At 34.9% G+C, this 17,496-nt stretch overlaps 1 protein-coding gene across 42 annotated transcripts in view; it reads right to left on the minus strand.

Annotated features, from left to right (window-relative positions):
• Window positions 1-17,496, minus strand: part of MIPOL1 (mirror-image polydactyly 1) — a 305,559-nt gene that overhangs the window by 157,153 nt on the left and 130,910 nt on the right. For 32 of the 42 annotated variants that reach the window (XM_081547834.1, XM_081547833.1, XM_081547856.1 and 29 more), the window contains one exon: window positions 11,992-12,099. The exons of the other annotated variants lie outside the window; for them this stretch is intronic. In XM_081547834.1, coding sequence (XP_081403960.1) covers window positions 11,992-12,099 — 108 coding nt within the window. The remainder of the gene's footprint in view (window positions 1-11,991; window positions 12,100-17,496) is intronic. 42 annotated transcript variants of the gene reach the window in all.

Raw genomic sequence — 17,496 nt, forward strand, 5'->3', positions numbered from 1 at the left:
GGTATCATTCTCTCCCTTCTTCAGTAATTTCCTGCCACTATACTTTCCACTGTATCGTCAAATGCTAAGAGAAAGATGTACAGGCAAGAGTATTTTTCAGTTTTCCTTATGATATTGAATAACTGGGATCAAAATTTTCTAAACAGAAGACAGAAAATTACAGGGATTTACAGAGCCAACAAATTGATGATGAAGATCTGTACTTATACATGCAGAAAGATCTTTGTATTTGGTGAATTACTTCATTCTTGTTTATATCAAGTCCATAACAACACAGAGAAAAAAGGCCTGGAATCATTGGCTTCACGTGCTACACATGTCTGATTCTGAAGCAACTGCTGTGACCAGGAGAATCTGACATTCTGATCTGTCAGACCTGAGGTCACAGAGGTATTATCACCAGCCAAACCACATGTGAGGAATAAGGAAAGTCTGTTTCTTACAGGAGAACAAAGGTTATAAAAATCAGGTGAAGGATGAATAAACTCCGAGTAGCAAAATTACTGTTGAACGGTACCATTACACTAGGTAAATGTAAAAACAAAAGAAAGAAAAAGTAGTCGCTACGGTCTGAATTTCTGTCACTCGAAAATTTCAATGTTGAAATCTTAACCCTTAAAGATGATGGTATTAGAAAGGTCGCCTTTGGAATAGGAGGTGATTAGGTCATGAGTGTAGAGCGTTCATGGTATTGATGTAGACCCCACAGTGATCCCTTGCCCCTTCTACCATATGAAGACACAGTGAGAGGTGCCAGCTATGAAAAAGAGAAGGCCCTTACCACATCATTACCATACTGCTATCTTGATCTTGGACTTCTCAGCCTCCAGAGTTGTGATAAATAAATATCTGCTATTTATAAGGTACTCAGTCTGTGATATTTTGGTTATAGCAGTCTGAATGAACCAAGATAATGGCACTAATACATATATCAGAAAAGTATATTTAAAGTTATGAAGCTGTAAGCAGTCTGAAAAGGAATAGTATATAATGATATAATGTATATGCATAGCCTAAGATAGTTATAAATACCTATATAACAAAGAAAAGAACAGACAAATGTATAAAGCAAGAAATTCCTAGCAATATGAGAAAATTACAAGAATGCAATTATAGTGGAAGCATAAATTGAGTTCAACTGAATATATATTGACCTCATACACTGAACAGAGACTGTAATTTATTTATTTAGTCAATGATATCTTTCAAAGTGGATTATTTACATGGTAAGAAATAAAACATTAATACATTTTAAAATATAAGAATTTAAATTATATTCTCTAAATTATCCTGGATCAAACAAAAAAAAATTAAAACAGAACCAACTCATGAAAAAAATGAACATTTGATCCCTCCTAAAACTATAGACACAGCTGGACTTACAGTCAAGAGTAAAGTGTATAGCTTTACAATTTTGTTTAAAAAAAAAAGACTGAGATAAGCTAATTAACATAAAAATTAGAATAAAACAGAATAAAGAGTGAAAAGGTAAACAGAATAAAGAGTGAAAAGGTAAACAGAAATGGAAACTTTAGCAAGTTGAAAGGATAAGTAAAACTAAGAATTTATTAAAAGAAAACAAAATGCATAAAGCCCAGGAAAGATTTTATAAGAAAAAAGAGAAAGGGAGAGAGAAAGCAGATATATGCCACAATACAGATGAGAGAGTGAATACAGAGAAACAGAAGAAATTCAAAAACTGAGAAAATTATCTACAATTCTATAATATCAAATCTGGGAAGTTAAAGGGAAAAGGGTATTTCCTAGCAAAAAATATAGACCAACAAAACTGACTTAAGAAGAATAAAAACTAGATAAATACAGTGAAACTACTGAAAAGGCAATTTACAAATTCACTGTAATAAAAAGTTACCAAGAGTACATGGTTTTAAAAATTGATTCTATTTAATACTTAAGGCAAGATCATTCTCATGCAATTTTCAACTTGCCAAGATGACAGCTGAAGGCAGAAATTTTGGTCATTCACTAAGCTAGTAACATTAACATCAAAACAGATGCAGCCAAACAAGCTAGAACAAACTGGAGAACTCAGGCCTAGATGTCATGCCTACTACAAAGCTAGTGATCAACAGAGTGGTACCATCATAGAGATAGATATGTTAGATCAATAGAACAGAACTAACAGTCCTGAGCTAAACTCTCATATTTATGATCACTGACTTTTGAGAAGGTGTCAAGATAATTCTGTAGGGAGGAAAATAGTCTTTCAAATGGTGCAGAGAAAGCTGGATACACACATGTAAAGGAAGTATTTGGACTCCTACCTTATAGAATACCTAAAAATTCATTAAAAATTGGTCAAAGGTCTAAATGTTCAAACTAAATGTCCATCAGCTAATAATCTGATAATCAGATTACAGTATATCTGTACAATGATTATGCATCAAAGAAAAAGGAAGGATGATACATGCAATAATATGAATAAACCTTGAAAATATCATGCGAAGTGAAAGAAGTCTGTCACAAGGGATCACATACCCTATAATTTCATTTATAAAAAATCTCCAGAATGGCAAATCTAGAGGTAGAAAGTAGTTTAGTGGTTGCTTGGGACTGAGGAGAGGATGTCAGCAGGAATAAGGAATGATAGTTAAAAATGTACAGGATGTTTTAGCTGAATGTTGAAAATGTTTTAAAATTACGATTGTGGTTATGTTATGGCTGCATAAATATGCAAATACACCAAAAAACACTGAATTGTAAACTGTAAACAAGTAAATTTTATTGTATATGAAATACTTATCAATAAAGCTGTAAGATACAAAACAAAACAACCACAAGACTGATGGACAAAGGACCAAGAGAAAGCAAAGAAAAACCAACAGAAAAAATGACAAAAAAACATGAACAAATACACCTCATCATTTATATTCTCACACATAATCCCTTGAGTGTATGAAAAAAAATTCAAACTCACTAACAAACAAACAAAACTTGCATTTATATTCGAGAACGTGCACTTTGGAGATCAACAGCCTTGGTTCAAACCTAAAGTCTACCACTAACTACTACTCCTAACATGGGTCACATTAATTAACACATGTTGTTTAGTTTATTACCCTATAAAATTATAAACAGCTCTACCTGCTATCTCAAAGGTCTAAATACTTTACTACTATAAGTAAATTCCTTACTGCTATATGGAGTAAGAGTACCTGACACTCAGTAAGTACTGTATGAGGGCAGACGATTATAATTTTTAAAATTCGCAGGAAAACAATGACAAAACAAATCCAACAGTTTATTCAAGGAGTTGTTCAACATCCAAGAACTCAATAAAATACATCTACTAATAAGAACTTTTAAAAAATTCTAGAAAGAAAGTACTTAAGTATGACAAAACAAGATCAAAGTCCAACAGTAGATGTAATGCTTATGCCTAGGTCGCAGAAAGCTGGAACAAGCTGTCACTCCACTTTGACAGTAAGAAAAGCTGAATAAGGCACAAAGCCATACCTTTTCTTGAGCTCATCAGACAACTAAGTTCAGCAGAAAACCAGTTTTAACTTCAAGGAGGGAGAAGCATGCAAAGCAAGTGGGATACACAGTCTAGCTGACTGAGAGTGGAGCATGGGAAAAGGGTTAGCTAGCACACAGAATCTTCAGAAATTCCTGACAAAAGGGGACTTGCACCGATGGATAGGTATTTCCCATAGATCTCCACCAGGTGCTCATGAGAAATATCAAGGACAGGGCAGAAAACCAGAGAGCGCTTCACTCAAGTGATGCAGGCATGCAGGGGATGTGGGGGAGGGAACTGCTGCTATGGAAAGGAACAAACCACACCACCCCTCTATCCCAACACCAGCCCTTTCTGTGAACAGATCAAAAGCCATATACAGCTAAAAGAAGGACAGTAAACTTCAGGACACAGGGGAAAACAAACAAACAAACAACACACTCTGCTTGGGAGTGGTAGAAGTAAGAACTCTTTCTATTCCTGGGTGAGCAGCAACAAATAGATCCAGGCCCAGGATCCTATACCAGTATCATTAGATAGATAGATTCTACATTGAGAGAGGGGCATGAACGTCTCTCTTCTACAACACCTGCCACAGATACAAGTCAGAGTTTGGCTGCCATGGAGAGGAATCCTCAGAAAGCCTGACCCCAAAGTCCAACCACAAAGGGACTGTGTAAGATAGAAGCAGAAAAACTCTTCAGTTCTTCAACACCAGATGGTAAAAATCAGCATCCAAATGCTGGATAAGTGCAGGAGTGTACAGTGAGACACCCTCGAGGTGTAAGTACACAGGATCAACTGAAAATGAAGGGTGGAAGATCAACACTGAAAAAGTCCTCCAGCACTGCACTTCTATCCTTAGAAAAAGGCCAACAGCAATCCATTCCGAGAACAACTTGAAACTTAGGATGCACCAACAGTGACCATAACAACAAAACCCAAATCCAGATCAACTTCTGAGTAGATCAACTCAATACTCACACTACTGGCCAGATAGAAGAAGCAACATTCTACCCACAATGTTTACCATTTAAAAAAAAAAAAATTATGAGATACACAAAAAGCAAAAGCAAAACAACACACATGTCAAAAGACAAAGCAACGACAAAACCAGACTCAAGGATGATCCATATATTGGAACTATTCAAGTGAGGCTCTAAATTATGAAAGGAAATATAAAATCCCATGGTAAGTATCACAACTAGTTGGTATAATGTAGAATCCATTCTCATTAAAATTAGGTAAAAGTCAAGCAGGGTATCTATTGCAATTCCTAGTCAAGATTAATTTGGCAAGTCTAGAAACTGCGAGAGAGGAGAGGAAATATTATTAACATTTCGTTTACATATCTTAGCACTTTTTTCAATGGCTACAACGAACATGTAAAATTTTTTAACAATGGATTATTTTGAAATAATTCAAGGCCACAAAATCTTGCAGAGTAGGGAGGAAGGAGACAGTGAGACAAGTGGAGAGAGTAGCATGGAAACATATACATGACCATATGTAAAATAGAGAGCCAATGGGAATTTGCTATATGACTCAGGGAATTCAAACCGGGGCTCTGTAACAACCTAGAGGGGTGGGAGGTGGGAGGGGAGTTATAGAGAGAGGGGCTATATGTATATCAATGGCTGATTCATGTTGTTGTATGGCAGAAACCAAAACAGACAATGAAAAGCAACTGAAGTTCTTTTATTTATCCAATCGTTATTTCACCCTTGTTTTTAATAGCTGCTTTCTCTCTGTATATTTAAGGAATTAGTCCCCCTTTTGCTTTCAGTATATTTAAGATATTACGCCATTATTACTGTCAGGAAGTCAGATAGCAAGAATTCAGGCAACAGGTGTGGTTCTAAACCAGCCGCGAAACTAGCTGTAGATGATGAATTCTTGAGACTTTTTGTGTGAGCTTCTCCATGGTAAGCTTCTCCAAAGTAAGAAAATCAAGTTTTCTTACTTTCATATTTTGCATGAAGGCTTGACTCGTGTTCACCTAAACAGTGATGGTGTGATCATCTAAGATCCCAGCTTCAGGAAAAGATCTTCATTACATTCTGGTTTAAATAGGCCCTGGGCTCTGTGTTCTGTTTGTCTTGTCCTTGTAGTCCTTAAAATTCAAAGTTCAAATTCACCACCATTTGACAAGTGCACTGAGGGTGCAAGATGACTTCAGGCAATCACTTATTTCCCATATTTGTTCATTTGTTTTTCTATTTCCATGTTGCTTTAAGCCTTTTCAGATTCTTTGTCTTCTCAGTAATTTTGTAAAATATTCTTAAAGTAATAGGCATCCTTTTTATTGTTTTTACCAAGAAAGTTATTCAGAATATCTGTCTTCTTACATTGCTGAAAATGTTAGACTTACTAAAGGTTTTGGGGTAGAAAAGTGTCACTTGTGTTTTAGAATGACAGCTAATGGAAATGTGACAACTGATTACAAAGGTGAGAAACTGAGGGGAAAAAAGTTAGAATGGAAGGTCCTATTACCTTCTAGATCATGAACTTGACATAGAGTCAAGGCATGATAATACAAAGGAGAGTAAAATAGGAAAAAAATCACTGCTGCAGAATTGACAGGACTGGATGCTCTATCACTGTGTAGCAGGTGAGAGCTTGAAAGGATATGAAGAGTATGCCAATTACATATTAGGCTACAAGCCTAGGAGTATGGGAGTGATGTTAATTAATAGATGTTAACTGATCAATAAAGTTAAGAGGAACTAAAGAACCTCTTGATGAAGGTGAAAGAGAAGATGAAAAAGCTAGCTTAAAACTCAACATTCAAAAAACTAAGATATTGGCATCAGGTCCCATCACTTTACAGCAAATAGACAGGAAAAAAATGTAAACAGTGACAGACTTTATTTTCTTCGGCTCCAAAATCACTGAGGATGGTGACTGCAGCCAGGAAGTTAAAAGACTCTTGCTCCTTGGAAGAAACACTATGATAAACCTAGACAGCATATGAAAAAGCAGAGATATCACTTTGTCGAAAAAGGTCCACATAGTCAAAGCTATGGTTTTTCCAGTAGTCATATATGGATGTGAGAGTTGGACCATAAAGAAGGCTGAGCACAAAAGAATTGATGTTTTTGAACTGTTTTACTGGAGAAGACCCATGAGAGTCCCTTGGACAGCAAGGAGATCAAACCAGTCAACCCTAAAGGAAATCAACCCTGAATGTTCATTGAAAGGACTGATGCTGACACTGAAGCTCCAATACTTCGGCCACCTGAAGTGAAGAGCCAACTCATCGGAAAACACCCTGATGCTGGGAAAGACTGAGGGCAAAAGGAGGAGAAGAGGGTGATAGAGGATGAGATGGTTGCATGGCATCATCAACTCAATGGACATGAGTTTGAGCAAACTCACAGAGATGGTGAAAGACAGGGAAGCCTGGTGTGCTGCAGTTCATGGGGTTGCAAAGAGTCACACATGACTGAACAACTAAACAACAACAAACTGATCAATTTGGAAGTAAATAGAAAATTGTTGAGAATGATTTAAAATATACAGCATTATGTCACCAGAAAAATAAGTCAGGGTATAGATGACCACATAGGGGCTTAAAGTTCTCCAAGTGGCTCACTTGCTAAAAGGCTCAATGATGTTAAAGGCCAGTTTCCCTGGCCACACAGATGGTAAAGAATCTGCCTGCAAGGCAGGAGACCCGGTTTCACTCCCCAGGTTGGAAAGTTCCCCTGGAGAAGTATTTCCAAGAATAATCCAGTATTCTTGTCTGGAGAATTCCACAGACAGAGGAGCCTGCTGGGGTATCGTCCATGGGGGCGCAAAAGGTCAGACATGACTAAGTGATTAACATACTTTTCTCTTGGCATTTGTGTGTTTGTGTGTGAGAGTGCTCAGTTGCACATGTCCGACTCCTTGCAACTCCATGGACATTAGCCCACGAAGCTCCTCTGTCCACGGAATTTTTCAGGCAAGAATACTGGAGCGGGTTGCCATTCCATACTCCAGGGCTCCTCTTGACCCAGGGATTGAACCCACATCTCTGTGTCTCCTGCATTGGCAGGTGGATTCTTTACCACTGCACCACCTAGGAAGCCCCCAACTTCACAGCTATAAAACTGAGATTCCTCCTTTTTCTCCCATCCTGCTGTAGAATTCCTCATGTCTCACTGGTAAAAAGAAAAGCTTACAAAGTGTTTAACTTTTCCAGCTTCTATAAAGCTGTAACGGCAAACAAAGGAGAATATAACTGAGAATAAATGTTAAGTTATACAGTCAGTAGTGTTTGGCTCAGGTCCTGACTTCCTCCCAGGTTGAAGAGAGGACTTGGGAAGTCAAATTCAGGATTTCGTTTCAAGTTTACTGAAGTGAAGGAGACACTAAGATCTCCAAGTGGAAGGGCAGATAAAGAAGTTATTGGGACATAAATGACAGATGATGTTGTAGGAATGGATGAAATTAGAAAAGACAAGCCTACAATACACAAAACACCAAATGCTGGCAAGAATATTGAGTAACAAAAACTGTCATAATGGTACAGCCGTTTTGGAAAACAGTTTGGCATCTCCTCAAAAATTAAATATACTTTTACCATAGGATTCAGCAATCATGGTTCTTTGTATTTACCGAAATGAGTTGAAAACTTACATCTACAGAAAAACGTGCATGTGGATGCTTACAGCAGATTTATTCATAAATAAATGCCAAAATTTGGAAGCAACCAAAAGGTGCTTCAATAGGTGGGTGAATAAATAAATTGTGGTATATTCAAATAACGGAAATTTATTCAATACTAAAAAGGAATGAAGTATAAAGCCATCAAAAGACATGGATAAACTTTAAATGAGTATTATTAAGTGAAAGAAACCAATGTGCACAGAACCACTACATGACATTCTAGAAAAGACAAAATTGTGGACACAGTAAAATGAGTAATGGCTGGTAGGTGCTGAGGTGAAGGAGGGATAAATAGGTGGAACGCAGAGGATTTTTAGAGTGAAACTCTTCTGTAACACTACAATGATATCAGTAAATATTTGTTACTTACATTTCTCAAAATCAACAGAATGTACAACACCAAGTGAACCCTAATGTAAACTATAGACTGTGGGTTACACTGATGTAGGTTCATGGATTGCAACAAATGTACCTTTCGTGTACTGGATGCTGAGGGCATCTGAACGTATGGGACACTGAGTGTGAAGGAGTTCTACAGTTTGTTTGATTTTGCTGTGCAGCTAAAACTTCTCTAAAATAAAGAATCTGTTTTTGTTTTTTTTTAAGAAACAAAAAGTAGGGGACTAATCACATAACTTAAGGAAATATTTATACTTTAGGAACTGGTAGAAAAGAGGCAAAAGCTAAAGAATAACAATCAAAGAAAAGAAAAATGATGAGGATATGGAAGCGAAGAACTATAGGAAGGTAATTCATGAGGGCAGGGGCCAGTAAGATGAAAATGTGTTCCAGTTAGGCTTACTGGGATACTAAGCAGGGTATGAAATGATAAGTTTCATGGGTTTAACCATCAGAGGTTATTTATAATTTAAGAGTGTCTTTCAATGGAATTACATTGGTGAAGTCCAATTGTAGGAGGTTAAAGATATGTGATAAGGGAGGTAAATAAAATCAAAAAGGAAAGAAAGGCAGTTTAAATGACATTTCTTATTAAATATAATGCCTGAATATTTATGGCTAATTTAAATTTACTTTAAAATCATTAGATGTTCAAAATTGTGTTCATTGAGAAATAAATTTCTTAATAGTGGATAAAATTTATTTTAAATGAAGAATAAGCTATCTTTTTAATTTATGTAACTTTCAGGGTATAGATTAGTATCAGTATAAATTTAAATTTAGCCTTTCATCCTGTATGTATCACTGTGTTCTACTTATTAGGGAAAATTTTAAATATTGTAAAAGTAGAGAAACAGTGTCAAGCTACCAAATTTAGCTAGTATGTATCCCATGCTTGGACTTCCCTTGTAGCTTAGTCAGTCAACAATTTGCCTGCAATGCAGGAGACCACGGTTCGCTCCCTGGGTCAAGAAGATTCCCTGGAGAAGGAAAAGGCAACCCACCCCAGTATTCTTGCCTAGAGAATCCCATGGATAGAGTCTGGCAGGCTATAGTCCTTGGGGTCACAAGAGTGACACGACTTAATGACTAAACCATCACCATTCCATGCTGCTTTAAAAACAATGCATTTAAGGATCAACAAAAGTCTTATTTTATGCTTTATCACAAAAAATAATTTACAAAGTATTTCCTGGTTATTAGGATAAACAAAGATATCATTCAAATGGCACTAGATTACTAAAAAGTATCCACATATAATATACCCATGTATAATAATCATGTTATTTCCCACAGTCATCATTTTGGAAAGTTCTATGTAATGTAGAACCATTAACTTTGATTTTTTCCAACATATTTCTAGGACTGTTTCCTTTAAGAATTACAGCATAATACAATGTAATAAAGCACAAAAACTTCAGCTATCATCTTATTCAAATTTATATTACCTTTATCATTGATATTAATAATAGTACCACTTATGTTAAAATACTAGAAATATTATTGGCAGACTGAAATCTACTAGAGACAGAGATTCTGTTTAAAAATTCTTCCTCAACTTCATTAGATACTAGCCAAATATTGCCAGTTAACACTTTTTAAAAATGACACTTGTAAATGTATTTTAAGAGATAAGCATATTGCTTAGAAAGGAGAAAGTTTGTTCACCAAACAGCTTGGTAAAAAACTTATTATTATCCATTTCTTATATGACAACTTAAAGATAAGAAGTGTAATAATAAAAGAACTAAATAAAGAATAAAGACCCTGAAAGGTAAGAACAATTAAAAAAAATGATTCAGCATAAAGCAGATACATTATAAATGACCTAATTTTTATAATAAACTTAAAAGTTTTCTGTGAGGAATTATGGCACAAGATAACTAAAGAATGATTGTATGGGGGTTTATTTTTATTTTGTGTTGAATTTACAGGTTTCTTTTGGTCTACAATTTGCCTTCTAATTTTAATAATCTCTTGGAACTATGCATCTTTTTCTCTCCACACATAGTAGCTATCATTTAATTCAATTTAACATAAATATACAAACAAAAATGCCAGAATAAAGATCATGCAATTATTATTAACTTAACAAACTAGAATTCTTATTTTAGGTCCTATTTTAAATACTGATAGCCATATCAAACAGAGCACATAATACCTGTCCCCTAAGGCTGATAAACTAACACTTGTGATGGAAGCTGTCTCTAAAAGAACGTTACCTTTGACTTGCAAATATACGTCTAAGTAATTAAATACTTAATTTTACTCATACAATAGTAAATTCCTTGGAGTAACTGAAAAATAATCATAGCAATCTACAATTCTTTTCTTTCCCATTTATTGTTCTGGTCTATCTATAAATTTGAGAGAAAAAAGAAAAGTGCATTAAATAGTAATAGCAAAGTTATTACATACACACACTGCTGAGAATGAAGCTAAATATACTTTGTAGAAAAATCCCTCTTCAACCAAGCCTCAGACTTCATAAACAAGGTAAAAATATTTCCACATCAAATGTCACCATTTTTCTCAATGTTGGTAGATGATTCTGGTTTACTGACTTACCCTTCTAATGACATGATGTTCTATTGTAATCTGCAGCAAGAAATGAATTTAAGACAACAAAGTACAATACAATCTTCTTGACGGCACATCTTTCTATAACTGTGCCATTAACAACAACGATGAACCTTTTGTTTCCTGTGGCTATGCTGTGTTTTTGTTTTTAACCCATTAATGAGAAGTAAGCACCTTGAGGGCAGGGGCCTCTATTATGGCACAGGCATTATGCTAGGAACCAGGGCAAAGACAAAAAAGAGAATGAAAAGTATCTTAAGAAAAAAAAAATAATTAGTTAAATTGAAATAATGTCCTTTTTCATAACTATAGGATCTATATTAAAATGAAACAGAACTTTTGTCATGATATGTACTCTACTAGTTTCAAGTTCTAATAGAATGTATTTTCTTTCTTCCATTTTTTGCTGTAAGTAACATTTTAAGCATTCTTTCAATTCCCAAACATATTCATGTATCTTTCAAGGAGTGTCAGTTCTGTGGGTCGCTAATATTATGAGTCATTTAGAAAATTACTGTAATAATTATTGATCCAAAGAAAAAGCCCATTACTTTTTTTTTTCTTTCAGAGGGGCCACTTTTTCTTAACTACTAAAGGTAATGACGTATTTTGAAATCACAAACACAATGAACATGAACCTAAAGTTATTAATATACCACCACTTGAAATTCAGAAAATATGTTGTTTTCATGTACACATACACGAAATAAAATAATACCGTGACAGAAGGGTGCTGTATCTGTGTTTAAAGAAGAGGTTGTTGGCAAACACCACAGCTCACTTCTGCTGAAATGTACACAACTGATATATGCAGCACAGAAAGCTGGCACCAAGGGCTTACAACCTTAATTTGCCTGCAAGAAGGAATGGAGATTTACCTTCAACGCACGTTCTTGATTGTTTTCAGCAGTCAGATGTCTCATGTTGTTTGCTGAAGTCTGCTTCTGCTCTTTCAGACGATGAAGCTCTTGCTCTAGCCGTTTGCACTGCCACAGGGCAAGAATCCCATTAAGTAAAGGAGTCACGGCATTTTTTTCACAAACCCACATGAATTGATGTAAATAATACCATCTTACTCTCTAAAAGACAAAGTATCCTTTGCAATAAGAATAGTAAGTTAAAAGCACTGTTGAAAATGAACAAAATAATATTGCGTACAGTGCTCTGGCACATTCAATTGCAATTTTCAGTTTCGATTTTTATTAATCTAAATGCTACCATATAAATTAGAAAAATACCTATTTCTTATAAAATTAAGATTACAGTACATTTAATATTATTTTCTTCATTAACCAAATGATTTTCACTGTGTATCTGCTGGCTGAATAAAAGTAGACTTCTAAAAATGACAGTAGGTTCTAAATAAACTATGATATCATATTCTGTGAGGAACTTCTATTAATTTTTAAAATAAAAATTGTGATAAAAATATATATGGGATTTTCATATTTTTAGAAATATCTAAAGAAACAGTTGAGAAAAAACAACAGCCACAGAGTGCTACATGACTTGGAAACAACTAAGGAAGCAATTGTTTTTAATCCTATTTTGACTAAACCTTACTTTTAAGTACAACAAGTGATAAAATAGATGTGAAATGACATTGACCTACTGGCAATACATAAAAATGTAAGTAAAAAGGAAATGATAAACAAAAGCATAAATGAACTAACAGAAGCATCTACATTCAAAAAAATCATTAAAATGTTATGTCATTTGAAAATGAGATCTTAATATGAATATATCAAACATTTTTCACAATGACTGTACAGGATACAAGCTGATATGCTGCATATTAAAACCATATGATGATACAAGGGTGATTTGTAAAGAAATAAATTACTTAATCTATTGTTCAGTAAAATATTAAAAAAAATCACTCTTTAGTTTATTTTTAAAGGAGGATATTTAATAACCAATAAGTAAGTACACCTACTAGTTTGAGAGTTAGACAAAGTTACTTCTGCATTACCTAGAAAGTGGTTAGCTGTCATAATGAATTAAAAATCATTATTATGATACAAAATCAAGATGCAGTCATAATCCAAATGAGCATTTCTTACTACTCTAATGTTTTCTGCCTCTGATCTGAATATTATTCATCAATCTGTATCAGTATCCTAATTTTGAGTAACATACAAATTCTTTTAAAAGAAAAAGTCTTACCAAACTCTTGATACTCACTTACATTACTTACTGATATTTATTAAGCACTTATCCTGTGCTAGATTTAATTATAAATGGTGGGGAGTACAGCATTTAACAAAATAGATAAAAATCCCTGTCTGCATGGAACTCATATTCCAGATGGGAAAACAGATAATAAAATAAATGAAATACATAGTATGACAGAAGGTGAAAATGTTATGGAGAAAAATAGATAAGAAATAAAGGGAATACCAAAAGAGTAGGGAAGGAAATCTTTTATGACTTCAAATAGGAGAAATTTTAAATTGAGAAAAAGATACTTGAATAAAGACACTAAGACGACAAAGTAAGTCTTCAGATCTTTTGAAGCAGTGGTTCAAGCAAAAGGAACAATTGAGTGCAAAGGCTCTGAAGTAGAAGCTTGTCTAGCATATTCGAGTTTTAACAAGGGGAAGAATACAGCAGGAATGAAATAAGCAAGGGACAGAATATTGGGAGATGAGATCAGAAGAGCCTTGAGATATTACAGACCATGGTTTTTACTCTGAGTGGGTGGGAAAGTTGCTGGGTGATTTAGAACAAAGAAGTACCACGATTTGCCTCATATTAATATAGGCTCACTCCTCCCGCCATGTAAAGAATAGATTCTAAGGAAGGCAAGCACAGAAGCAGGAAGCCTAGCAGAGAGATTCCTGAGCAGTGCAGGAGAGAGATGATGTGTCTCAGCCTAGGGTGGTAGAGAGCAGTGGAGGTAGTGAGCAGCAGCCGGACTTGGGATGTATTTTAGATGTAGCCAAAAAGAGAAAAAAAAGTGGCGGTTATTCTTCCGCTCTTGCTTGTGACCTTAAAAGGAATGCTTCTATCATATAACCACTTAGATGAATTTTGTTACATATTATTTACATCCACTTGAATGTATATATGCATATGAAAAATATATGTTAATTTGGTTTCCAAGTATTTTATATTAATATATCAGATTGTGGGGTACATATTCCTAAATGAAACTGACCTGCATCTTTCCTTCTCTGGGCTATCCTTTCCAGTTTTGTTATCAAGGTTGGAGTACCCTCATAAAGTTTACTTATTTTATTTTTGGAAATAGCTTATATAAAACTATCTATTCATACAAGAATTCGCCTAAGTCCCCTATCAAACCCTCTGAGCTTTCCTTCTGGGTTCAAGTCCCTTTCCAGAGGCATAGCTTTTAAAAATCTCTTGGTGAGACATTCTGTCTGAAAATGTGATTAGTTTGTTTTCATGACACTGTTTACTGGATAGAACTGTTACGACAAAAGTTCTATCTTCAGTACTCTGAAGATACTGTTCTGCTTCAGTCTGGCATCTATTGTTGCTAATGTGAGGTCAATATTAGTCTAATAATCATTCTTTTATAGGTTTGTCTTTACTCAACGGTTGCTTTAAAATCTGTAGTTTAACTTTAGAGTTCTTCAATTTTATATTCAAAGAGATGGATTATTTTAATCTTTTAGATATTCTCTATGCTTCTCAAACGTGAAAAACTCATAGCTGTTTTTTTTTTTTTTTTTAACAAATTCATATTATTTATTTTAATTCGATTTGTTGTTTAGTTGGTAAGTCATGTCCAACTCTTTGAGACCCTGTGGACTGTAGCTTACCAGGCTTCTCTGTCCATGGGATTTCCCAGGCAAGAATGTTGGAGTGGGTTGCCATTTCCTTCTCCATCATAGCTGTTTTATCTTGAAATGTTACCCAGTTCCCATTTTGAAACTCTTATAGGTCATATATTGGATTTATTCATTTTCCTTCCATATCTTTTAATATCCATTTCTCTCTGTATGTCTGTGAATTCTGAGCATCTATCATTCATTAGTGAATTGAGACTCCTGATTCTATCTTCAATTCTGTCTATACCTTTGTTCACTTATCTTTTAATTTCAATGACTAGTTTTCAGTTCTAAATATATCCTTGTATTCTTTTTCAATTCTGTCCATCTACTTTTCATAGTGCTCTTCTTTTATATGTATTACTTAATGATGTCTCTGTTTAAACACGCAAGTTTCATACTCTTTCATTTTTTGCTACTATCTCAAATTCTAAATGGTCTAACTCTTTTAATTGTGTTTCATAGTAGACTGTTTCCTTACATGGAGAATTCTTTTTTGTAGAAGTTTTGTCCACCTGTGTGTGGAAGAATTGTCCAGACTGGTTTTGCATTTGTTTCCTGCAATGTGACCCAAAGTTTTTACTCATCTAGCGCACACCTTTATGTTAATGTCTTAGTTTGTGAATTCTAGTCATGATGGTTACTACCTTGAGTGTCCAATCCTTCGATTTCTCAGGATGCTTGAACCCTTTGCTCAGTGAAGACCAAAGACAAACCTCCTTGTCCTTTCCTAAACCAGTGGGTGGTTTGTTTTCCCTAGATTCTCTTATACTAAAAAGGGGGTCTTTCTATTCTGGAAATACATTCTGGTCCCATCACAAGTAGACCAATCATGAACCCTTGTAAGGGCAATAAAATTCAAATTTTCAGCCTTGGAGTTCTATACCTGGTCTAAGATCCCTAGTTAACTGGTATGTTTGTAACTATTTAGGTTTCCTTTCTTTCTTTTTTGGTTTCCTCTACATTTTTATTCTTCATAGATTTTCTCACTTTCTGAAAAGACTGGGGAGGGGAGGAGAAGGGTACTTGTAGGCCAAAGTTTACATGAAAAACTGTAACCAAAGAAATAAATATAGCTTTATAAAGCTATTTTTGTGCTGAGGACATTTATTCACATTTTGTACTTGGGCTCAGTATTCACTGCCACGCAGTACAAGAGGGACAGAAGATAAGGCCCAGGGACCACTCAATGTGGCAAGTGTCCCAAAGTGCTACACTTTCAGGTGTTTAATAATTTTTCCTAATTTAATGAATGAAAAGAAACAAAACAAGTGCTAGGAAAGAATGTCCCTAAATTAAGTAATACATAATTTCTTCTATGGTTTTAGACAGTTTCATTTTGAATTGAAACAACTAATAATAAATAACACAATATCTTCTCTGTTCACATGGTGCCAAACATCAATGTTCTTAAAAGTTCTAATGTGTAAATTAAGACCTAGGAGGATTTTTAAACATTTTTATACTTAAAATTTTTTAATACTTAAATGGAACTTAATGAAATGCTGTCTGTATATTGTCACAGTTTCACTGCAGCACTGTTTATAATAGCCAGGACATGGAAACAACCTAAATGCCCATCAACAGAGGAATGGATAAGGAAGTGGTATGTATATACAAAGGAATATTACTCAGCCATAAAGAGGAATGAAATTGTGCCATTTGCAGAGACATGGATGGACCTAGAGATTATCATACAGAGCGAAGTCAGTCAGAAAAACAACTATTATATATTAACACATACATGTGGAATCTATCAAAATGGTACAGATGAATTGATCTGTAAAACAGAAATAGACACAGAAGTAGAGAACAAACATGGACACATGGGGGGAAGTGGGTGCTGCTGAACTGGGAGGTTGGGACTGACATACATACACTACTATATATAAAATAGGTAACTAATGAGAACCTATTGTATAGCACAGGAACTCTACTTAATGCTCTGTGGTGACCTAACTGGGAAGGAAATTCAAAAAAGAGGGGATATAAGTATACATATAGCTGATTTACTTTGCTGTATAGCAGAAACTAACACAACATTGTAAAGCAACTGTATTCCAAAAAACTTTTTTTTAAGTCTTAAGAGTCAATTGAATCATTTGCAAGATGTGATTCTTATTTTAGATACAGATTCAAAACAAAGAGGAAAAGGATATTAATGAGATTATTGGAATTTGAAAACTAATTGAATGTTTCAAAATATTAAAGAACTGTTAATATTTTTGGTATGATAATGGTGCTGTTATTATATTTTACACAAAAGTCCACATGGTTAGGGCTTCCCAGGTGGAGCACTGATAAAGAAACCGCCTGCCAAAGCACGAGATGCAGGTTCAATCGCTAGGTCAGGGAGATCCCCTGGAGTAGGAAATGGCAACCCACTCCAGTGTTCTTGCCACAGAAAATTCCATGGACAGCAGAGTCTGGTGGACTACAGTCCACTGGCTCGCAAAGAGTTGGACACGCCTGAGTGACTGAGCATGCATTCATGTGCTTGGGTATATATCTGCCACATCTTTAAGAGACACACAATAAAAGTTACAGATGAAAAGGACATTATGTCTGGGATTCCCTGCAAGATAA

Source organism: Giraffa tippelskirchi, chromosome 12 (genome assembly GCF_054371585.1).
Source record: "Giraffa tippelskirchi isolate mGirTip1 chromosome 12, T2T-mGirTip1v1.2.pri, whole genome shotgun sequence".
NCBI classification, from domain to species: domain Eukaryota; kingdom Metazoa; phylum Chordata; class Mammalia; order Artiodactyla; family Giraffidae; genus Giraffa; species Giraffa tippelskirchi.